Source organism: Drosophila simulans, chromosome 2L (genome assembly GCF_016746395.2).
Source record: "Drosophila simulans strain w501 chromosome 2L, Prin_Dsim_3.1, whole genome shotgun sequence".
NCBI lineage: Eukaryota > Metazoa > Arthropoda > Insecta > Diptera > Drosophilidae > Drosophila > Drosophila simulans.
In genome coordinates, this window is record NC_052520.2 from 5,283,677 (window position 1) to 5,307,492 (window position 23,816).

At 45.9% G+C, this 23,816-nt stretch overlaps 5 protein-coding genes across 10 annotated transcripts; 2 read left to right on the forward strand and 3 right to left on the reverse strand.

Moving 5' to 3' along the window:
- Positions 1-1,765: 1,765 nt before the first annotated feature.
- Positions 1,766-11,509, reverse strand: LOC6731067 (histone-lysine N-methyltransferase 2D). Of its 3 annotated transcripts, none has more exons than XM_039291054.2 (6): positions 10,683-11,509; positions 9,450-9,630; positions 8,074-9,387; positions 3,264-7,955; positions 2,684-3,187; positions 1,766-2,626 (listed from the first exon to the last, which is right to left on the reverse strand). In XM_039291054.2, exons 1-6 carry the CDS (start codon positions 10,695-10,697, stop codon positions 2,565-2,567), a joined length of 6,768 nt encoding a protein of 2,255 aa, XP_039146988.1. In that variant the 5' UTR covers positions 10,698-11,509; the 3' UTR covers positions 1,766-2,564. The 3 variants fall into 3 exon arrangements, with proteins under 3 accessions (XP_039146988.1, XP_039146986.1, XP_039146985.1); XM_039291052.2 differs by having other exon boundaries at positions 9,450-9,633; XM_039291051.2 differs by lacking the exon at positions 10,683-11,509 and having other exon boundaries at positions 9,450-9,762.
- A 428-nt stretch (positions 11,510-11,937) lies between these two features.
- LOC27207015 (cytochrome c oxidase subunit 6C-1) lies at positions 11,938-12,641 on the forward strand. 2 transcript variants are annotated; one of them, XM_016182778.3, is made up of 3 exons: positions 11,938-12,017; positions 12,234-12,407; positions 12,473-12,641. In XM_016182778.3, the coding sequence occupies exons 2-3, from the start codon at positions 12,238-12,240 to the stop codon at positions 12,534-12,536; spliced, it is 234 nt and encodes a 77-aa protein (XP_016023586.1). In that variant the 5' UTR covers positions 11,938-12,017; positions 12,234-12,237; the 3' UTR covers positions 12,537-12,641. The 2 variants fall into 2 exon arrangements, with proteins under 2 accessions (XP_016023586.1, XP_016023587.1); XM_016182779.3 differs by lacking the exon at positions 11,938-12,017 and adding an exon at positions 12,018-12,081.
- A 74-nt stretch (positions 12,642-12,715) lies between these two features.
- On the reverse strand, positions 12,716-13,608 carry LOC27208514 (acylphosphatase-2). Its single transcript, XM_016184074.3, has 3 exons — positions 13,305-13,608; positions 12,988-13,114; positions 12,716-12,923 (listed from the first exon to the last, which is right to left on the reverse strand). Exons 1-3 carry the CDS (start codon positions 13,366-13,368, stop codon positions 12,809-12,811), a joined length of 306 nt encoding a protein of 101 aa, XP_016023588.1. The 5' UTR covers positions 13,369-13,608; the 3' UTR covers positions 12,716-12,808.
- An 881-nt stretch (positions 13,609-14,489) lies between these two features.
- LOC6731068 (protein Turandot M) lies at positions 14,490-15,141 on the forward strand. The gene is made up of 2 exons (XM_002078191.4): positions 14,490-14,635; positions 14,698-15,141. The coding sequence occupies exons 1-2, from the start codon at positions 14,613-14,615 to the stop codon at positions 15,068-15,070; spliced, it is 396 nt and encodes a 131-aa protein (XP_002078227.1). The 5' UTR covers positions 14,490-14,612; the 3' UTR covers positions 15,071-15,141.
- A 54-nt stretch (positions 15,142-15,195) lies between these two features.
- Positions 15,196-20,967, reverse strand: LOC6731069. Of its 3 annotated transcripts, none has more exons than XM_016178958.3 (5): positions 20,460-20,967; positions 16,445-17,533; positions 16,231-16,383; positions 15,986-16,169; positions 15,196-15,922 (listed from the first exon to the last, which is right to left on the reverse strand). In XM_016178958.3, exons 2-5 carry the CDS (start codon positions 17,135-17,137, stop codon positions 15,591-15,593), a joined length of 1,362 nt encoding a protein of 453 aa, XP_016023593.1. In that variant the 5' UTR covers positions 17,138-17,533; positions 20,460-20,967; the 3' UTR covers positions 15,196-15,590. The 3 variants fall into 3 exon arrangements, with proteins under 3 accessions (XP_016023593.1, XP_016023592.1, XP_016023589.1); XM_016178957.3 differs by having other exon boundaries at positions 20,407-20,967; XM_016178954.3 differs by lacking the exon at positions 20,460-20,967 and adding an exon at positions 20,202-20,329.
- Between the last annotated feature and the right edge of the window lie 2,849 nt (positions 20,968-23,816).

Below are 23,816 nucleotides of genomic sequence, written 5' to 3' on the forward strand. Positions count from 1 at the left end.
TTTGTATTTTTTTCTTTTTCTATAAATATTTTACTTTAAAGTACAAACAAATTAATAATAAACTTCTAATACTACGTTTTAAGACACTTTCGTTTTTTGTTGTTGTTGTTCATCTTGTGTGGTTTTGTTTTTAAATATTTAAATATATCATTTATTTGTTTATGTGTGTTGTTTGTTTTGTTGCCTGTTTGTTTACGAAGCGGTATATAAATTATTCATACGTTCTATACAACATTTCCTTCCATTAACGTGTTTTTTTTCTGTGCTATCGGGCTTATTGCAGATTGCAGTTGGTTGGGGTTCTGGCTGTCCGTCGTCCGGTCGGTCCAAAGTGTTTAAACAAGGTCCACTAAATATGCTTCAATTTTCGACGGGTTGGTATGGTGTGGTATGCAGTTATGGATTCGGGTTCTATATACGTTAGTTTAGCGGATCTATATGAATATATGCAGAGTTATGCTAGAGGGTTGGGTTTTACATACGCTTATGCTTGGTTTTGCCTTGCTTTAAAGTAAACATGTACAAAGTATCAAAAGAATTATTTTATGTAGCAATCATACAATATATATATAAGGTAATAATAATATTGAACAATATATAATGTTGTTTTGTGTGTTTGTCTAGCGCTTTGCCGTTGCCTTTGCCTTTGCTTTGCTTCAATTACTTTACTCATTGTTTTTTCCCCTATTTGTTCAAGTTCAAATAACATTTAGCAAAAATAGAGCCTGCCTTATATACAATACAACTTTTTGTTTGTGTGGTTTCTTTTTTCACGATATCCCACATTTTCTTATGTGTGTTTTGCATATGCAAAATATATAACGTTATATAGTTCTTTTCACTTTGCAAAACGACAGATACTAGACGACTGATTCTCAATATTCTCCACTCATTTCTCGTTATATTTTTTCGATCTGTTTTTTGTATTTTTTTTTTATATGGTTTTTTGTGGTTTTTGTAGGTGTTTTGTGTTTTCATTTTTCCTGGTGCTTGGCCTTTTTACATTTTTGACTAACTTATTGCATAGGTTTCCATGTGCATATATTGTTGGTAAAGAATTCGCGTTAAGATTACTGTCCTTAGCCTAAAGCATTTAAAACTAAAAAACAAATTTTCGAAACAACGCAAGCTTACGGAAACTAATACGCTATATATATTTATGTATATATATCTGTATGTACTGTACTGTATTGTATTCGTATGTTAAGGGTTACAAAAATATAAAACCTAATGTAAACGTGTGTGGTCTGCTCTGATCTGCTCGATCCAACGGATCAGCTTCTTATAGACTTTCGACTGGGCGCAGCGCTTAAAAGTAGGACAACCTAAAGCTAGAAATGTGTTCATGTTGCATCGTGAAGTGAAGTATCCAAATATTTACAGACCGGTCCATGGAAATAGGATTTTTCATTTTCATTTTCAAATTTCAAATTAAACTATGCATGCGTGAGAGTTTGGAGATGTTTGTTTTTTCAGTTTCGGCCAACTAGATTCTATGTTAGTGTTTATGGGAGCTTCTCGAATACGTTACTCAACTAATTTGTTCAAATTTCATCTTCTGAGCTATACATTAAATTGCCTGTTTCACATGACTAGCAAATCATTTCCAATGGGTGGATTTTTGGGGAGTAATAGCAGTGCCAGATGAGGAGGGGTGATCGGCGGATAAGCTCGGACTGCGGGGGCAGAAAACAAAGTGTTAACAAAGGCGTAAATCGGCGCTTGCAACCGTCCGTCTGCAGTATGTGTGAATGGGTGGGTGTAGGTGTGTGTAAGAGTGAGAGTGTGTGTCTGGGTGTGATGTTGCTCGCTATGAGACGCAACATTATTGCAACTTGTGGCTACCACTAACTATACAAAATAATCCTCAACGGAAACTAGGGCTAAGAACTACAAACGAAAGCGTTCGGTATCAGTGCGTGTGATATATACAAGTAGCCGTCCGTAATCCGACTCCACTACGCCAGCTGCGGTGAGCTGCTGCTGGCGGAGCGCTGCTCATCCGCCGTTGTCGCCTCGCTGGCGAACTCCTGAAAACTCAATCCCAAATCGTTGCTGAGCTGTACGATGTTGAGTACGTCGCCGGCATCGCGCCATGCCTGTTGGTGCTTGGTCGCCATGCCGCTGACGCCTCCTCCTCCTCCACCGCGTGCGCTACCACTGTCGTCCTCCTCGCTGAGGATGTTGTTCAGGCACAGATTGAACTCATCGTAGTCGACAAAGCTGGCGCAGTCCAAGGCCGTGGCATTGTCCAGCTCCGGCATCAGCACCTCATCCACCTCAACGTCCGCGGCACTGCTGCTACTGTGGTAGGACAGCAAATGATCGGCCTCCTCCATGTAACCACCGGCTGCTCGCGCCAGATTCTCATATTCGGCCATCTCATCACCGTCCTCGTCCTGCGCCTGGGCTAAAGGAAAGCTGCTGCTGCTGATCTCCAGCTGTTGCTGCTGCTGCTGATGCGGCTGCTGTTGCTGCTCAAAGTCTTCGAATAGCTCCAGCAGATCGTCTTCGTGTGCATCGCTCGGATGGTTCAAGCCTTTAGCCAAGGCGCAAAACTCTGGTCACTTGTAATCACGCGACGTTCTTCTCCGGCGTCCCTCGGTCAACATGGACTCGCCAATGACTACGAAAACGAATATGATTAGCTAAGTTCAACCAAGTTTATACAATATATTCTCACCTGCACTGCGCGTCTTTCGTCTGGCTTCCGCGACGCTCTCCACACTGCCGGCGCTGTTGGCACCCACCGCTGCTCCCGCCTTGCCAGTTGTTCCTTTCGGCTCTGCCGCGGCGGCTGCTGCAGCAGCAGCTGCGGCTGCATTGCTGCGACTATAGATGATCTTGTTGGCCGCCGCACTGGCTCGCACGCTCCTCCGGGTGCCGATCTTCTCGTCTGTGGGCGAGCTGCCCGAGTTGTTATTGGTGGTGCTGGCAGCCGCTGCGGTGGCTCCACGTGTTGCATGAACCACGCTTGTGCCGCTGTTAGCTTGGCTGGTGGTCACCACAGCTCCGCCTGGCATTGTTGTCGTCGTCACTGAGGAGGGCACAACACTGGGATTGTTTGGCGTGCTGCTGTTGTGATTGTTGTTCGCAGCAGAGGTAGCACCAACTGGCGCCTGAGCTTTTCCCGATCGCGGTGTTCCAAGAGCAGGTGTGGAGGAGGGAGCATGGTTGCCGGCCGTTTCTGTTGAAAGTAAAAACATTGATTATTCATATACAAAATTGCAATTTGCAAGATAAAAGGTTCAAAGTTCACTTACTGTTCTGCGGTGGTTGTAGCTGCTGTGCATTTCGTCGCGTCACGTGCTTCTCCACTCCAGCTGCCGCGGCATCGGCAGCTTCTACCTGGGCCTGCTTGGAGTTGCGCACCTTGCCGGCCACCTCGATCAGCGGCTCATCCGAATCGGAGGACTCGATTTCCACCTTTTTTGGCAATCCCGCGCCGGCATTGTGATCAGCAGCTGTTTCTGCTGCGTTGTTATTGGAGGTGGTCCCACTGCTTATCCTCGGCCGCTTTATGCTATTCTCGCCCAGGTCGGCACCATCATTACTGCTCCCGCACTCGGATTCCTGGCGTCTTCGCTTGTTGTTATTGTTGTTGTGGTTGGGAGTCGGTGTGACCACTCGAGGACTGGCTGTGGAGGAGGCGCGGGATAGACTTTTGACGTTGGTAGAAGTGTTGGCTACAGTTGCCGCTGTGGCTGAAACTCCGGTGACTGTTGTGGGATCAGGACTTGCTTTCGGCGCATCCAGCGGACTCTCTAGACGACTGCTGGCCCGCGTCCTTATTCTCGGCGTCTCACCGTCCACCTGAGCAGGTATTTCAATCGAAATGGGCTGAAGGGAGGCTGATGAAGACTCGCTCGGAGGCTTTTCCTGCAACTTCTCCTCCGACTTGGGCTCGACTTTCGGCTCAAGCTTTACCTCCACTTTGGCTTCCACTTTAAGGCCGCTGGCCATCGGTTTAATCGCCGGCTCCTTCTTAATGGTGAGCAGCGGTGGCATCTCCTCCAGCTTCACCTTGATCGCCGGTGGCTTGCTCTCTGTGAGTTTCTTGATGAGATCATCGTGTTCGAGTATATGGTGTTCGCCATTCAACTTGATGCTACCTATGCTACTTGTGTTCGTGGATGCTGTGGACACAACTGTTGCAACTGTCGCTGCTGGCAGTGAGCTCTCCAGGCTATTCAGGAAGCCACCACCCGCCGCACTGGCACATTCGCTTGTCTCCTTAATCATCGAGGAAACAATATCCTCGAGATCATCGGGAAAATCCCCCTCCATCTTCGCCAGCGCCTTCTCTATCTCATCGTCAGCCTGCTGTTTTTGCTGCTGTTGCAGGGAACTGGACACGGTTAGTGATGGCGCTGCAGTGGGTGTTGTTCCTGCCTGCGTTGAGCTGGGTGCAATCACTGGTGCTATCACCGCGGATGTGGTGATTGTGGCGATTGCGCTCGTCTGCTGCTGCTGCTGCTGCACCATCGTCACCGCCGCCTTGCTCACTTGGATTGGACTGCTGGACGAGAGCTGATGAGGACTCTTCTCGGAGAGGGCATCCATGGACTCAATGCCGCTGTCCTCGCCGCCGCCATTGTTTCCATGACCGGGTGTGCCACTTCCATTGCTGGCGGGCGAGTTGCGCAGCGTGCTGGGCAACGCAGCTGGCGATGAGGTTGAGGTAGAGGTGGTGATTATGGACGCGGAGGAGGCTGTGGATACGGAGGATAAGGTCGACAGGGCGGCGGAAGAGGAGTTCACTGTGGCCACCACCACATTATTGACCGTAGTCATGGGCGGCATGGCCACTGGCAACTTTCTATCACAGATCAGCTGAGTTGTTTGCGTAGTGGGCGTCGACGATGTCGCTAGTGTTGCTGTGGCTGCTGCTGCTACGGCTACTGGGGATGGGTTTATGCTAGGGGCCTGCTCTGCCGTGACCTGCGGTGTGACCTTTGTTATCTCCACACGCTTCAGGGTCGTCGCACTTGGCAACATGGTTACGGCCGCCGCCAGTTGTCGCTGCTGTTGCTGCTGCTGTTGTTGCTGCTGCTGTTGCTGCTGTTGTTGCTGCTGCTGTTGTTGCTTCTGCAGCTGCAGCTGTTGCACGGCTGTGATGTATGGCGGCGGCTTATGGTTTTTTGTCATCGGCTTGCCACCCACGATAGGTGTTATGGTGGCCGCAGTCTTGATCGGATTCTTCATCGTCAACAGCCGATTGTTGTTATTCCCGCTGTTCACATTATTGTTGTTATTGTTGCTGTTGATGGCACTTAGGGTAATGCTGCTGGGCAACGAGGTGGCTATCTTGCTCAGCTGCTGCTGCTGCAGGGTGGTGGACGTGGGCGTTGTTCCAGTGTTGGTGGAACCCACAATCAGCTGAGGATCACTGAGGGATTGGGCCTGCGCCTGAGCCTGCGCCTTGTGCGCCTCCACAATGGCACTGATCGTTAGACCATTCTTGCCCGCCACAATGGTGGTGGTCTTCGTGGTTGTGGCTACGCCGGCTTGCAGTTGTTGTGGCAATTGTGGCGACGCCACTGCCGCCGTCGTCTTCTGGATCAGTATGGGCAATCCGTTGACATGTGGCGGTGGTGTTAGCTTGGCTTGTTTGCTTTCTGCTGGGTCCATGAGCAGTTGCTGTGGTGGCTGATCGCTGTAGCTGCGCTTCAGTTGCCGTTCATCAACGGTGGCATCCTGGTTCTGGCCCTTCTTTCGATCCTTTCGCGTGTTCTTGACCACCACATGGTTCTTTCCACGCAAACGGATCTGCAGTGGAGGAACACGTGGTTCGTTAGGACCCGGGACACTTTGCTGCTGCTGTTGTTGTTGTTGAAAGTTGCTATAGACTGGATGATGTTGCTGTTGGATCGGCTGCTGCTGCTGCTGTTGTTGTGGCTGTTGCTGCTGGAGCTGAGCAGGTTGTTGCTGAAGCTGAGAAGTTTGTTGCTGCTGCTGATGTAGCTGTTGGGTCATCTGCATTTGAGGTTGCTGCATCTGTTGCTGCTGCTGCTGTTGTTGTTGTTGCTGCGTCGGCAGAGCCAATAGTTGCGTCTGCATAGGCAACTGTTGCATGTGATTATTCACAACAATGGTCTGCTGCTGCTGCTGCTGTTGCTGCTGGTTGATAATAATCTGTCCCTCGTAGCCGGCTCCCGCTGCAGGCGTAGTCTCCACCTTCTCCAGTTTCAGTCGCAGCTTTATCTTCTCCTCGGCTGCCTTCGTCTTGACATTGCCCTTCGCCCGCTCTCGCTTCTGTTTTGGCGCGGCCGTGGGATCCTTGGCCTTGCGCTCCTTGACTCCCTGTTGCAGCTTGCCGCGCAGCAGATTTGGCTTGGCCTTCTTGCTGGGCGCTCCACCTGCATTGGCTGTCACCGATTGGGGCGAGTTCAAACCAATTAAAGGCGAACTATTGCTAGAACGGGGCGAATTATCACCCGGACTGAAATTGCTATGGTTCGCTTTCGAGACCGGCGTTTTCCTAGCCCTGCTGGAGGCTGATTTGTTCGATGCCAGGGAGTCACGTGATCTTTCCTGATCACTACTTATACCCATGGGATGCTGCTGCGCGGAATTGGAGTCCTCCTCGGAAAACAGATTGTTGGGCAGAAGCATATCGTTGGCGGGATTGAAATTGAAACTGCCTAATCCACTATGGCTGTTGCGGAATTGTGGCTGGCCGGTTTCCTCTTCAGCCTCAGTTTCGCTATCGTCGCTGGCCATTGGTTCCATGTCGCCGGTATGTGGATTAATGATAAATTGCTTCTGGGGAGGTCTCTGTGGCTGCTGCGGATGCTGGACTTGCAGTTGTGACTGCTGTTGCTGCTGCTGGCGCTGGACCATATGCAACTGTTGTTGTTGCTGCTGTTGCTGCAGTTGCAGTTGTCGTTGCACCTGTTGCTGCTGGCGCTGTTGCATCTGCGGCAATTGTTGCTGTCTCTGCTGCTGTTGCATCATCAATTGTTGCTGCATCTGTTGTTGTTGTTGTGGTTGCTGCTGGTACGGCATTTGCATCATTTGCGGCGCCTGCTGTTGAGGCTGCATTGGTGCTTGTTGCTGCTGCTGTTCCAGTGGCGCTTCTTCCAACGTGTTGAGCGCATCCCTCATATCAACCGCCGATAGATTGTCCTCGATCAGATCCAAGTCCAGATCCTTGGCATCTTGCAGCAGAGATTCGAGCTCGTTCTTATCTTCCAAACTAAGAGTAGAGTCCAGATCACAGTTTAGTGTGGGCAGCAGGGCGTCCAAATCGTTTGTGGTGAGGGTATCCAGAACGGAAAGCGAGATCAGAGAATCGACCTGACCTTGAGTCTGACCTGCAACCTGTGGCTGCTGAACATGACTTTGTTGTTGCTGCTGCTGCTGCGTCGGTAGCGCAGGCGGCGGCAGCTGTTGCTGTTGTGCCTGCTGCTGCTGCTGTTGCGGCTGTCCCGGCAGACTGACTTGCTGCTGCTGTTGCTGAAGATTGTACTGCATCTGGTAACGCGTGAATTCCTGAAAACTGCTCTTGGTGGCCGAGTCCATCGGCTTATTGATCCCGGCCAGCGGCCAGCGAGAATTGACTGCCGCCTGATTGTAATCTGGTGGTGGAGCTGCAGGTACGTGTTGATTGGCTGGCGGCATGAGCTGTCCAGCCATTTCGCTGGGAGCAGTGGGTCCGGGTGTTGCCGCAGGCGACACCATCTGCGGCTGCTGCTGCGCCTGATGATTGGACATCAGCGGACTGTGCATCGAATGGTGGCTGGAGGCGGGCGAGAGGGCAGGTCCAAGGGGCGAAGCGCCGCTCATGAATTGCTGTTGGGGTGACGCTTGCGGCATGGACAGGCCCATGAGGCGCTGCTGCTGCTGCTGTTGCGGATGAGGCGGCGGAGGAGCCAGCGGCAGTCCGCCGGGTCTCAGTTGATGTCTTATCTGTTGTTGTTGCATGGGACTCATGCCCATGTTGTTGAAGCAATCTATTAAAGAGAAAATATACAGATTAGAATAGAAAAGTCTATGCGTGGCTTGATAACTTTTATGGGCATCAAAATGGTATGTGACATCAGGTCGTAAAGGCAATAAAGAGACACTTACCAGGCGCAGGCTGAAACTGTTGCTGTGGTTGCTGCTGGCCTTGTAATTGCTGCTGCGGTTGCATGAATCGCATCTGCTGTTGGCGCTGAAGTTGCTGCTGTCGCAGGGCCACAGCTTGCGGCGACATTTGCTGATGTTGCTGTTGAAAGCGATGTGGTGGTCCTTGCGGCTGCTGTTGTGGTTGCTGCTGCTGCGGATTCTGCTGCTGTTGCTGAGTATACAAATGATTGGCATTGCCGCTGGGACTGAGCATAGCCTGCTGATGTTGTTGTTGCTGCTGCTGCAGATTCCGCATCACCACGGGCGGCGGGCAAGGAGGAGCCGCCGCCTGGGGCGTTGTGGGTGAGGAAGGCACCACCGGACTCAGTACGTCGCCCATGAGGAAATCGCTGGGCGTCGCCGGGCCGGAGGATCGCATAGGGGAGTTCATCATCTGCGCTCCACTGGGGCTCATACCAATCAGCGGCGACTGCTGCTGCTGCTGTTGGGGCGACTTGAGCTGGTTCGGATTCGACATGCCATTGCCGTCGTTCTGCAGCAGATTCACAAGCAGCGGCGACGATATGGCAATGTTGTTGCTGCCCGTCGACGTCGCCGTAGGCAGCGGCGGATGCCCAAGCGGATGGTTAAGCTGGCTGGGTGCCGTCACAATGGCTGGCTTGGCACTAGCGCCCGCTATGGCAATGGGTGAACTGACGCTGCTGGCCGTGGCAGCTCCCAAACCCGGATATGGCGGCGGTGGTGGCTGGATGAACTGAGATTTGCTGCCCGGCGGCGTTGGAGCAGCTGGCGTTGGCGTTGTGGGTGTCAGTTCGCCATTCTGAGGTGCCTGCTGTTGCGTCTTCAGCACCTTTAGTGTTACATTTGGCGGAGGAGGTGGCGGTAGGGGCGGACCCAGACCGCCCGCCTCTCGACCTTGCAGCACTCTCGCCTGCCGCATGCTCTCGAAGGGAAAGTCTCGCGTAGCAGACGGCGATGGCAGCAGCAACGGCACCTTGCCCTCCATGGGGCACACGGTATTGGGGGATTTGAAGACGGCGGGTGTCACGGCCACCTGCTGCTGCTGTTGTTGCTGCTGCTGCTGCGTGGTGTGGAGGGGCATCTTCTGAAGTCCCAGGCCCGCCGCCGCCGCTCTTCTTTGCTGGAGTGAGATTGCATCGTTTTGGGGCTGTTGCAGGATTCGCTGCTGCTGCTGTTGTTGCATAAAGGCGGACGCCGCCTTGCTCGTACTGGGGCCATCGAATCCCGTGGCCAGCAGACCACTCTTGTTGCCGGAAAGCGAGCCAGCCGCCTCAAGTGTCTCGTTTACATTATCTGCGGGTAGGGATTACACAGTTTAATCGCTTGTTTAGTGGACATTTGTTGCCATTACTCACCCTTGGTTATCTTAATATCTTGTCCACCAACTTTCAAATTTATCACAGAATCGCCCTCGAATTGCACGGACTGAATGTTGAGGGCGCGCAGCTCCGGATTTCCATCGTTGGCCAGCTGGCGCAGCCGTTGTGCTGCGTCCCAGGGTAGCGAGACCAATATCCGCACCAGTGACGGTTCAAGCTGCTGCAAAGTGGCACACATGTGAGACATTTTGCAAATTTACAACATTTAATTAACATTTAAGGAGCCGTATAGGAAGAGAAAGAAGAAGAGGGACAGTGAAATAGCTGGCGATGGCCACTATTTTGTTATCGATATCTATGCAGCGAGAGTCTGCAGCCCTGGTTCACGACACGCAAACATAGAAACACCTAATTTATGGCAAAACACAATTTTAAACCTTAGTTATTTAACTTATAATTTACCTTCACTAGCTCTGGCATACTTGAATTGAATTATTTTTTATATATTGCATATATTATTTGCATTTCTCGTTTTGTTTTTGACCCTGCGGTCTCTGGCGCTAGAGCGGGATGGCCATAGTGCGCTCATTGGAAATTCCAACAACAATTTGTTTCGACAACAGTCCCCAAAGATAATGCGCTTGAATTGAGTAACCCAAAAGACATTTCAGCTGACTGCATTTTCCACGCGCGGCGCCCAAAAGGGGGCGGGGCGGGTCGGGGCAGCTGGTGCCCACAGGTTGCATTTTCTCATGCGTGCGTGCGTTTTCCTTTTCTCTCTGCGGGACGTGTTATCGATACCCCGAAGTCGTCGCCATTTTTCTTCTTGGCCTCTTGGAAGGCGGTGCGCCGGTGTGCGTGCTTGCGCGTGTACGTGTGCTGGGTGGGCAAGTGTGTGTGTGTGTGTGTGGCAGAGGGAAAAGGTAACCAAAATACTTGCTTGGCACTATGGCGGGGGGTAAAAAGGGGGCGGGCTGATTAATAATATAAAAAAAGGGGAAACCGAAAAAGAGAGATAAAAAAATAAACACGGGAAATGCGAGATTCTACACACTCGAAGCCAACCAATTAGTTCGCCCTTTTCGCCGCCTATTGTTTTTGTTTTTATCCCCGTCTCTGAGTGCGTGGGTGACGCAAGTGTAAAATGAGCAAAGGCGAAGGCAAAAACAGACAAGAAAAGGGGGAAAAAAGAAGCCCACTTGAAGTGCAATAATCGCAAATCAGCTGTTTCGTTGCGCTCCACCAAAAAGCGAAACACGATAAACTCACCTGTTTAAGTGGCATATCATCACACGACAATCGCACGCGTCGTAGGTTTAATTGGTAGAACGCTGCTCAATTCTCGCATTTAGCTTTCGATTGACCGCCGCGGCGTCCTTTGGATTGGAATTGTTGGACCAATTGCATTATAGGCTTCACACTCGATGGCTTCGGTTTATTGTCTTTCGATGTAATCCGCACTCAGTTTTTAACCTCTGCGACTTGGGTTTTTGGGCATTTTCCACTATTATTTTTTTCTCTTCTCCCCTTTTGCTTTTTACTTTTTTTTTAGTAGTAGCCTCACCAACACACACACTCACATGCACTGAAACACACACACTCACACACACACACGTGCGGGGCGCGGATACGGATTTTCCTGCGTCACTTTTCAAGCGCTTTTCCTGCTGCAAATCTTGCGTGCCCGCTTTTAAAATGTTGTTTAGGGCAAACTGAATACGTTTGGGCCCCCACTGTTCTCCATTTCACAATCGCTGGCCAAATAATAATGCCTGTTTAGCGGAACTCGAAAATTTTCACGCATTCGGGCAGCCGATTTTCGGGGGCTTAATTTCACACGGTTCGATTGCGTGCGGGCACTCGATAAACGCACTGATTGCTGTCGAAAGATTCGCGCTTGCTTTTCAGCCGTCAATTGGCGTTGCAACGATGCGTTTATCCTGTTTATTTTGTACAAAGAACTTCGTAATTATTAAATTTCCACGAACAATAACAAGCACACAGTGGTAGCCATTTTTATTTTCCAGCCGGTGTTGCCAGACGTTCGCGTCCTGAAATTCCCTAATTTTTCCGACATATTTGTGGTTACCAGGGCTGCGAAGTAGCCTGTATTGGAAATTTGGCTCGAGCAGAGTTGTCAATTGTTTGGAAATTATAATTTTTTTAATTAGTGCTAATAAATTTATATATAATCCGTATTGATAAATTGTCTATAATTCTCTTAACATGTTAAGCAAACATAGATTATATGTGAACATAATTTTAAAATGTTCAATATCCATATTTCATTTACAAATATTTTTCCTGCTTTAAGCTGCAGATCACAGCGGATCTCATAGTCTCCAGATTCAAAAATTTACGCAGTTTTTACTTAACATATTTTTTTCTTTATTCTGCGTATTAAGCCTCGAAATCCTGCAATTATTAAATGAAATGATGCTGTCAAATTGTCTAAGAGAACTTTTAAATATATACTTTTATTATTTAATTTTCAAGTACCTATCGATAATTTTACGAATGCTGCCACCCTCTCCTAATGAACGATAGTATTGAATAGAAGTTGATTTAGGTTCCATCTCTATCTCAGATTCTGAATTTGCAAATGTGAGTACATAACAAGGTTTTTCTTTAAAAAACACGATTCCAGGGGTTTTGAAACTTAAAAGAAGTAATTAAATATCATACCAGTTGGTCATATCAACTCAATAAGTTGCTTGGGAGAATTCATTAGTAGCTACGCGTTTTATGCCAGCTGCCTTTGAGCACCTTACGTAACTACCGAGCAATATAATTGATTTTTGTGATTTTCATTCTTTTCAGCGACATGGCCAACACTCCAGCCACCTCCTCCGCCGGACCCGTGCTCCGTGGCCTCCACAACGCCACCATCAAGCGCAACCTGGCCGTTTCCCTGGGCCTCACCGCCCTGGTGACCATCGCCTACAAAATTCTGGTCAACGATCCCAAGAAGGCCGCCTACGCCGACTTCTACTCGTAAATATAGCTTGACTATGCCACATGAATCATCATCTGATCTGATTTATCCATTATCCCTGCAGGAAGTACGATGCCAACAAGTCATTCGAGCGCATGAAGGCCGCCGGTCGTTTCCAGTCCTGCTAGGCTATGTTAACCCACAAAACACAAGTAGTCTAAGTCAAATGATGTTGTAGAGCAAGAGTTGCGCTTCTGTATTGAAAACTAAATAGATTTCAGTCTACGTACGTGCACGAAGGCGTTTTAATTTGGAGCATAATGTTGCATTGCCAGCAAAAGCAAATGTAAAGGCTTTCTTTTTTCTTTCTTCTTTATTATTTACTCGTATTTACAAACTTAGCCAAGTAATGCACAAAACAAACACACAAAACTATAAGGCCGCACACACCGGACCACATCTAAAACCTAATGGCAAAGTCCTTGTAGTCCAGTCGGCTGAGATTGCCCTGGTTCCGGACCTCGCAGCGATCGATTTGGCAGCCGGGCGAGCCCTCAGTGGACAGCCAGGTGATCCTAAGAAGTAGATTTAATCAGGGAGTATTAGCGTGGAGTGTGTAAATTTTTACGGATTACCCACATCTTGTCCACCTCCTCCTTGGGCCCCTGCATCTTGCCCACAATGGTGCCCTGTTTGCTGTTCTTCACCCAGCCAGTGATTCCCGCCTTGGTGCAGCGATCGCGGGTGTCTTTCGTGAGATTCAGGCCTGCCGGTCGAAAGAAGCAAAGGTATATGTTTTATATAGTCTCTAGTGTATGTGGAATGGGGCGTGAAACAAAGCCAAGGACAGTTTGGGGCCCCAAAGTAACTAGCTACTGAGGGTTTATTTTTAGGCATCCATCCGAGAGAGCTATGTTATGCTCGAGTCCCTATTCCTATTCCCCTCGCAATCCCACCTTGTACATGTCCATAGACCTCGAAGTCCAGCGTCACCAGCAGTCGGATATCCGGAATGCCCATTTCGATCGATTTCGATTTGGTTATGTAAATTTGGCAGCAAACTGCTCGTTATTTTAGAATTTCCTGATTTTATCACTTTACTCGCACTTGAAAGGGCACTGCAACCTGGTTTATATTCTATGCAGACTGGAATCCCCAATTTAGTATATATTTTTTGAAAAATATTTTACTCGAAGCGATTTTTTCCGCCGCGATCGCTAGCTTGATTTTCAGCAAACCGTCGCAAATTTAAAACTAAAATGCCAAGTAGCATATCAATTGGTTTCTATTTTGCGTTTTCGATTTTGTATTTGCGTATTTATTTTAGCCGCACATTGCAATCTGCCTCTTGCTATATGTTCTTGTTGTTATTCTAGAAAAGAAAATACAAATACGATGTGGGAATCTTTCGGGACGGTCACAGATAGTTGATTCTGGTGGTCAGTAGCTGATTTTTGGGTGCGCTACAGTTGTTTTTCGAGAAAGATCTTAACTGATTTATATTTGTAGATCAATATTTGATCTACTTTGAATCTGATGTTTGATTTTTTCACTATTTATATATTATTTTAAAAAATCCTCCAAACGTAGGAGGTCTTAGTTCCAGAAATGCCCGACAGGTGGCCATTCGGTACTTTATTTGATATTGTATGTTTGACTGCATTTTGCTCAATTTGGCTATATATTTGTGCATTTTCTTCGCCCAAAGAAAACTTATTGACCCAAAGCAATGCACATACTTTGTTTCTGGGACCCCTTCGATTTCGCTTTCTATATAATGCACCTATTAGAAATGTAAAGAATGACAAGTTCATAGCAGGCGCATAAGATGGGCCCTGAGACTTTTATAAGACCAGACGACAAGTGCACTTCATTGTATTCTTCTTTGAAGAAAGGGAAATTTATTTATGCAATAAGAATTGCACTATAATGTCCTTCTATTGGAATTCGTCCTTGTAGATAAGGAAAGCGGAAAACAGAACACAGACTATTAAAATTAGGCGCTATAAATAAGTTAGAAAAAGTACTATGGGTAATTTCTTAGAAATCTACGTAAAAGTAAACTCAAGATTAAAAGGGCTTGCACAGTCAAACTGCAATCAATTCAAAATCAATGCAAAAAACAGTTCTTGGAATGCAATCAATATACACATTTGTTGATTCTACATAATTTAAGCCTTTTTGATTAGTTGAAAAACGAGTATAAATACGAATCGAATGCTGAGCCAATTATCAGTTTCGAGTTTGAAAGCCAAGCCTGCATTATGAATCCTACAATTTATTTGAGGTAAGTAAAAGGATTTCAACTTGAAAAAGTACCTTTTTTTGAAATAATTCTCTTTTTCTTAGCTGCCTTGTGGTTTTCTCAGTGTTTCTGCTGGGAAAAGTACATGCTGAAAACGAAGATGAGTTCGTCACGGAGAAACAGCGCTTACTTAGTGTGTATGGTGATTCTTCGGTTGATGAGGCCACCAAATACAGGAACGTCGACAACCTGGTCACTTTCTACGACAAGTACTCCACTCTCCTGCCGTTGACACCGGACTTGAGCAAACGCGCGGAGGATCTCTTGAGGCGTTACAAGGAGGAAAACGCTCGTGCGGTCTTGGTGGATGGTGCTCCGGCTCAAGGCGGATTCTGGATGCCCCTGGTGAAGCTACTCATTGTCCAGCTGGGCGTTGAAATTGCCTCTGAGGGTGTCAAGCGTGCTATTGGATCCTAATTCCTTCCATTAGGAATCAAATCAAATTTGATGTTTATTCAATATCATGTGTAAAACTTTAAATAAATCTTATTGAGCAAACAAATTATACTTTCCAACCCATTCCAAAAAATATATGCTCCCAATTTTTGGTTTGGTTATATATTTTATACGTAGTATTTACAAATTAATTTATTTGCTGCTTGCGATATATGAAAATACCAATGTACAATGTTTATACTCGTAGTTGAATCGTTATCACTTAGCTAAAATGTGAGTGGGTGAGGTTGCCTTCGTCACCAGGTTAAAATTCGCAACGTAAACCTGCTGTGGAAAATGCATATATACTTAAACTCTAGATACGTCGATCCTTAAATTTCTGTACAGTTTTGGGATTTGCGATCGGAATAGAGACCACATCTATGTGTAATGCTAAACAACTGACTCTTAAGTAAGCTCAATACGATTAAGCTTAGGCGATTACAACAAGTTTATCAACTAGACAATAGAAACGCTAGACATGCGCCAGGAATCCGGTTCCCTAAACGATCTGCACGGCGGCATGTGGTTTCTCGATGAGGCTACTCTGTGCCTCCTTGTCCTTCTCCGCATTCCGGCCGATTGAGACGTGCTCCGGTTTCAGATAGTAATGCGGCGGCGGTGGCTGCGATGTGGCTTGATGGCCCGCCTTCTTCCGGCGCTCGCGGAGGAAGTGCAGCCGCACATAGTTGATGGGTATATCGACGCTATCGGCGCCCACGCCCTCGGCGTCGATGAACACGCCGCGCACCAGGATGGAATTGGAGCACTTGAGAGCAGCGAGGAGCAGGAAAGGAACGATGTGTGTTAGCCAGAAGCTCAGCAGCTTGTTATCTGAAGGATGAAGAAAGATATTAATAGCGCTCGATTACTACAACTCTGAATAAGCCATCTTACCTGGATACAGATACACATCCAGCAGATTCCAGATGCCGCGCCAGGCGTTCACAGCCCCAAAGAAAGTCATCAGATAGTAGATGTCGCATATGATCAGCTTGAGGATTCCGCTGATCCGACGACAGACGTACCGCATCAGTGGATGAATGAGGAATGTCACAAAAACCGTCAGATATCCAATGAGCTATAAATAGTAAAACCACTTCAAGTACTGGTTAAGACAAAGGACTAACAGAGATCCCTACCAGCGATCCCCAGGCCGACTTGGCCTTGTCCGCCGGAAACAGCAGCAGGTCAAAGATTCCCCAGACGCCGCGCCAGGCGATGACCACCAGGCTGCCGATCACAAAGACCGAGAAGAGGGTGTCCAAAATATACAGACCAGGTTGATGAAAACCCTGAAGAGTTCCGGTGTTAGGAAAACCAATCGACTATGCTTCAGTTTGGCAAAAAACTTACGGGTATTTTGAACATGGTGTCCACCTCAAAGTAGTCACTCTTGTGGTCCATGGTCACGGTGTAGGGAGCTGCTCCCAGGTTCCGCAGAGTGCGTGTGGCTACCAGGAAGATGAGCGCGATGGCCGTGACCACGGACACAATGATCAGCGAGTCCACACTGGTCAGCCAGTCGCAGAGCAGCCAGGCACCACGCCACATATTCACGCAAACGATGCCGAATACGGCCGTATAGAGACGCGATACGGCGTAGTACGTGAGTCGCCTCCGGTCCGGATGGATGTGCTCCTTGAAGAAGTTCTGTGTGACTGTGAAGAAGAAGTGCCCCAGTCCGCCGATCAGAAAGCTGGCCATCGCAGACAGCGGCAAGCTGCCGGGAAACAGGTAGACGAACATCAGTTCCCAGGTGCCACGCCAGTAGGCGATCACACAGGGAGCCACCACCAGGCAGGAGAGCATCATGTCCAGCAGCTCGAGCAGCAGCTCGTGGAGATCCCGGCGTGGCGTCTCCGCCTCCAAGCGCTTCTCGCAGGCGGGTGAGTGTGTGGCATGTGCGGGTGGCAGGTGCACTGGACGCGGATGCGTGTGTGGATGGAGGTGCTGCAGGAGCTGCTGATCCGACACGGATACCGATCCATGGCAATGGGATTTCTGCGGCCTGCCGGCCGTCAAACTGCCCTTGTCCGTGGGCAACATCTCGGGTTTAGTGGGGTTTTGCAGGCTTTTAAGGTCTCCTCCTCCTCCTGCTCCTGCTCCTCTGTTAATTCCCTTCAATTATGGGCAATTATCACTCCGGATATTTCGGCTGGGAGCGCTCCTGCTCGCTGCTCGTCGGCGGCTCGGATGTTTTTGAAATGGTCAGGTAACTAAATGCATTCCGCAACCGGTGTGCTCTGTAACCGTCACCGTCGCTGCATCGTCGCTGCGGTGATAATAATCTGGCACTGATAATTAAGTCGTCTATCTGCGAACCCCTCTCGATCTCTCCAGCGTCTGGCCGCAGTTGCATAATCCGCACTAGCATTCGCATCCACTGTCACATCCACATCCACATCCACGTTCTCGTCGAGGTTGGCGTTCGCCGTCTGGAATCTGGGTGAGTTATATGTATTAAAGAACAATCATCAAGCCCGGCTCCTTATCACTATTTCCACCGACTCAAATGCCGGTTATCAAGCTCTGCTCCGGGCAGAACACACAACTAGGGTCCTAATAAGTACTTTATAGTCTCTTTTTCCTTTCCTAGTTTATAGACCTAGCAGCTGCCGTGATTGTGGGCTTATCAAAATCCAACGCTTTCCAGTATTCACCGACATTTGCAAGTGGACCTTAGGCACTAGTATAGTTCTAAGTTTTGGCATTAAGGCAGGCTTACTATAAAATCCAACAGATAACCCCATTGTTTTGGGCAGCTGCGCACATTAATTGAATCTTTTATTATTAGGTGGTTTGATTAGTGAGTTTGCAGATTATAGCACAATTTTTAGTTTGATTTACAGAACATTGGCATTGACACATTGAGAAACACAATGCTAGTTTTTAGATAGTAACTTAATGAAATTTTCGCATGTGACTCATCAACTTCACCATCACATGTCTTCAGATTGTCATCATGGGAATCCTTTATGATGGGTGCTAAAATAAAACCCATCGCAACAAGAAGATATGAAAAGCCCAGCACACTTGTTTGTTTGCCCATGTCAGATGTCCCAGATTTTATGGAGATCACCTGAGAGAGCCGGGCTCTTTTACTGATATCTCAACGTCAACGTGACAATTGTGCGTTGAGTGGCCTCTCCACGCGGCACTTAAGTCGCCCCCTCGGACTTATCTCAAGTGACTTAATAGATCCAATTTAGTGGCTTTGATTAAACGCGAAATGCCAGCGAAACAAAAAGCGAAAGTGATGTCCACCACACGACAGGGCATCGAAAGTGTCGCGAGGAGTCTTGAACTTGTGCCACTTGAACTTGCCACTTGAGATGGGCAGGTCAGGGGCTTCAGATAATCGTCACTCACAAATAGATTATTATTATTATTATTATTATTACTACAGGGATTTTTCCCTTTCAATGTACTTAAAGAGCAATCAAATTAAAATTTTAAATGTCAAGGTCCAACATTTTCTAACTTTCAGAATGTTTTAAGTAATATAAATAAATATTAACCAAAACAAATTTAGTTATTCTAAATATATATGCTCTCTAATGAATTCTACGCTGATTCCATTTATAGTCTTTTGAGCTTCCAACAATTATGCACTGACAGTGACTAATTAGCAAAAGTCCGGCTCGCCGGCCCCTTGAAATTAGTGCAGGATGTTTGTGATTTTCGTGTTTTGCTTGCCGTTCGTCTGCGGCGGCAACGCGGCGTATGCGCGATAATTAAACACACGACTTGCATGGGGCCGCCATCGAAGGTCCAAAAGCGGAATTTTCATCGGATCCACTGAGGCTACTGCTGCCATCGCTGGCTGTTTGGGTCAAGCTCATTCGCATTTAAATCGGCTGGCTAAATAGACGACCCACTGGGCGGCTCATTGCGCCCAGCAAGACTTCCTCGTTTTGGGGGATTCAGAGATTAATGGAGGGATGCTTGTAAATTGAGATCAGGGATCTGTCGGAATCGCGGGGCTTGGGGATTTTCAAGTTCAAACTCCCCAAGTGGGCCAAGTGACGTGCCGATGCGATGCGATGCAAATGCACATTGTACTCCAATTATGCGAGATAATTGACAAAGAACGGGTGGCAATTCAAATGCAAAATTGGACGCTGCGACTGATTCTTAATTTTCGCAAGGCTCTTGACAAGTTCCAGCCCCCGACTTACGACTTGGCTGCCAGCTAATTAGTTTTGTCAACGCAAACAAGCTGCAAATATTATCCGAACTATATCTGTTTCTGTGCAAAGATATATAAGATATATAGATAACTGGAGGGGCTCCGCCAAACAGTCAAATCCCACGAAATGCCGCGTTTTATTTGTATATTGTTAAGTGTTTATGATCTTCAATGATAATTTGCCTTTGACTTATTCAAAGCGTTTTCAGGTGCGATAATGGCCAGAGTAGATCTCCTTACAGCTCGCATTTTGTTCAGTATTTGCTCTACCCATTATCAGCTCCTAAGTGCTCTTTTTATTTTTGCCTGCCTTTCTCAAGTTGAATAATCGCAGCTGATCGAGCTAATTTATAAGTTTGACGGCCGCACAATTACTTGGAGATTGAACAAACATTAATGTATGTTCTAGTGGCTCTTATTCGTAACACTTCAAGTTTACACTTAGCTAAGTAAAAATATTATTCTAGATAATCAAAAATATAACTACTCCTTTTCATTTAAATAGTAATAAATATTTGCCTTAAATTCGTTTATTTCAAGTAATAATTCGTATGGCAACACTGCGTATGAGTGATTAAAGCAAATGCTTTTGGTTTTAGCTTAAGGATGGGAATGAATAATTATCTGCATATAATAACACTCACACTTTGCACAAAAAGTGCAGTATTTCCCAATTATAACGATTAGATATGCTAATCAAAATAGCTAATCTTTGTTTATCGGTTATTTCCTATCAGTTATCGTTCTATAACGACAGCAAACAAGATAAAATATATAGCGCTTTTAAAAGAGATCTTAATCGGTTTGTTTTCAGTTTCCCTTATTTGAAACTGAAATCAATTTTAAGGTGAAATTTTACAATATTTTCGGTGTCAAGCGCAAATATTACGAAATTTGGCGATTAGATTCGAACTGACTTACTTCGGAATCGTTGTCCCTTATCAGTTATCGATTTACAAATATTACAAAATTATATATTTCGAGCGAGCGGAAAATGCGTGGACAGCGATAAACAAATAACAAACGCGACCACACACAGACGCACACACTGGCAAGAGCACACTATCACACTCACAGCTACGTTGGACTACAATAAATTTGTGCAAGAACAAAAACATGGGATTACCGTTTAAAATTAGCAGAGCTTGCTGTTGCTGATTTTATTATTATTATTATTACTTTTTGCTGCTGGGTGCGTAAGTCGCCAGTGCGAAAGAGGGAGATGCAGCAGTTATTCAGTTGCCATCACTTTTACAACACACACACACCGGAAGTGATCGGGTTTTATCGAATTGCTTCGATTACTATTTGCGTTCGGCTTCGATTCTTCGTTTTCGATTTCGTTCGATTGCGACCGTTCGACCGTTAGACGTTGGCCGTTGATGTTGATGCTCGAATGCGCGTACGCGACTTCTGGCGCTACTATATATATGCCTATACCCGTAGAAATTGGCTAAGCTCGCCCGCTCACACACACACACACAAAGCCACTCACAGGCACCCACAAATACTGACGCAGTTGCAATCTAGTTTACTTGTACGGTGGTTTGAACTCGGCGGACTGATCGCTCTGATCGTTCTGATCGCTCGTCAGTCGCCGGTGGCCGCCGCTACTAAACTGGACAACTGTGGTTCCGGGGGATTTGAAACTGCGTCTGATTTGGGTCTCCGTCGCAAACTGAGTGCCCCAAAAGCCCCCAGCTCAAAAATCGCCACAGCTTTGCATCCATTCCCCCTTTTATCGAGTCGGAATCCGAGCTTGAGCACTTTTAACTTTGGCGAAAATGGGATTTTCTTCTTTTGCCCGAGAAAAGCAAAGTACCTTGCGATTTTCCAGATGTTGTGAAACCATTACGAAAATTTCTTCTTCTAATACTTGTATTATGAAATATTTTGAATATGTCCATTAGGAGCTTTCTTTTTAGCGGTAAGCTTTATTCACAGAATGTGGCATCACTTTCATTTTGCATTAGGATCACCTCTAAACAACTACAGTATATTTAAGTTACAAAATATTGAATATAACACGTACAATTTCAGTTAATTTTTGAATTCATAAATATAAATTTCACCCATGAAATTCGATTTTTTAAGACAGCTGTGTATACGCTTTAGTGACAGGTTTCTTTTCGCTTAATTATGAATCAATTATTTAATGATACGTGTATTAAAAAACTATTACGTAGCGATATACAATGTTTCAAGTGCCACTTATTATAACTGGTGGCACTAATACGACACAAATTAGCATGGAATTGATTTTGTTAATAAAGTGTGAGAAATAGTTTATAGAGTTGGAGAACTTGGTGAAATGATTTTGCGCATCAATATTAGCGAAATCCCATGAGAATGCCCTAAAGCTTCATTAGTAGGTACACTTTTGATTTGAATTACAATTTTACCAGAATTTCCGTAATATTTCGCACCTAATAAACTCATAAAAACGTTGCAAGTGCAACGAGTGCAAATCTATAAATATTTAATTACGCCTGAGAACTGGAAAACTGGCTAACACAGTTATAGCCACTTTCCCTTCGAATCGGATTGTTGTAATTAATGCGTGAATAATTTTAGATAACGAAATTAAGTACATTATGCAAACAAACAAATTCAATTAGCCACTGTTTGACAGGTTAAGATTTATAGTGCGCTTGAGAACAAAATTCCCTACCCTTCACCACATAAAATATGCCACTGCAACCCATGACTGGGATTTGTGATTAGATAGCCGTTCTTAAGTCGCAATCTTAATGTGCTCTCTCAAATCATAAAGATCTACCGTGATTTCCTTTGTCTAATTGTTAGCACCCGCCAAACAAATTAAAAGATAATGGCTAATTTAATGGCACTTGTGTTCTTCATTAGACCATTGCTGAAAACCATAATGCTTATTTATTGTTTAACCTTGAAATCGGCTGATTTGGATTGTTTTGCCAAAATAAAGTCGAGTGCTTGTCTGGATCTATATCTCCCAACCCATGTTTTTGCCCTTATCAAGCGCAAACTTAAAGGAAACCCATAAAACTCTCGAAACTTTTCGAAAAGTTTGGGAAATTTCGAAACACTTAGGGTCAAAATAAAAAAGCTTTTTTTGACATATTTCAGACTTTTTCTTGGCACTTCACTGCTTATGCCTTTTTACATAAAAACAATTGAACTAAACATATGACTGCTTAATTTTAGCTTAATCTTACCAGTTTTCAGATAGCCACTATCAAAATTAAAAAAATAAAATTGAGACACTAGTAGAGCCCACTGATACGTATTTAAAGCCGGTCACAACATTACTAACCTACGACAAAACGAAACTAGATTCAACTAAAGCTCCGATTCGCAGATCACAAAGATATTTCAATGCCAGTCCAAGTGACCCGTGTTTTTTTTTCGGTCAGACCTATGCAAATCAGACCAAAAATCACCGAGTCACCGATTGGCTGGATTATTTATTTAATTCATTAATTAGTCCAAGCTGTGTCAAATATTTAAATACGTCTCCTCCGATTCGAGCGCTCGATGATTACAAACTGTGAACCGTTGCCAAATATTTGGACCTCTCAAGCGCCCAACATCGCTGGCGATTCGTTATCGCCAGCCCAAGTGATAAGACCAAATCGAGAGGAAGGTATAAATACGAGTCCATTCCACACCCTTAAGTTGTTTGGCTGGCCTATTCCCGTTCGACGGCGATTAGAATTTAATGTAAATATCGTTTCAACTGGATTCGATGGTGTATTTTTCCGTCATAAGAGTTGCTGGTAAGTATGTTGCGATTCCTGTTCTCGGCCATAATGTCAGATGACTAAAGCTGCTGCTATCGGAGTGTTGCCAAAACACAGACATAAAGGCCCAATCGCGGTTGCCGGGTCATAAAGATCGAGCACAGCTATCGCCCCCGATTTCGATGCTGAAAAAGCCAAGGGGGTTCGCCGTTTCGCGCGGTTTTAATCGCGCGAAAAACGAGTGCGTTTGTGCTTTGTATCAGGTGGCACGTTTTTGGATTTTTATGGTATTAAGAACATACATAGAACACAGATATGTACTTCTTGTTCTGCTTGTCTTTAATTAGTTTAGCTGGTTTAACTAGTAAAGAATATTTTGCGTATTTGTTGAACTGGCGTTTTAATTGACTGCCTATAAAAATGATAAGGTTTCATTAAATTCGAAAAGACTGATTAAAGGTTATTGTGCTGGATGAATCTGTTGTTGCTCAAAATTTCTACAAATATGCACTGAGCACACAATTCTTCGAGTCAAGCTGGGGAAAAATGTTATCATCTGATAATACAAAATGTAAATATGATTACCCTCGAAATATGACGCACAAATTTAATAATTTTTCCATCTCAATCTGAATTTTTTTCTAAATGGAATTTTGTGCACTTTATATGCATGCTGACTAGACTTTTAAATAGCAAATATAAACAGCAACAATTAAAGAAAAGTGCAATAATACCCCATAGTTTAGTTAGGTATGCTATATATTTCCTTATCTTCCGGTAGCCATTTTGTTTGCGAACCTAAAGGTATGCAACATTA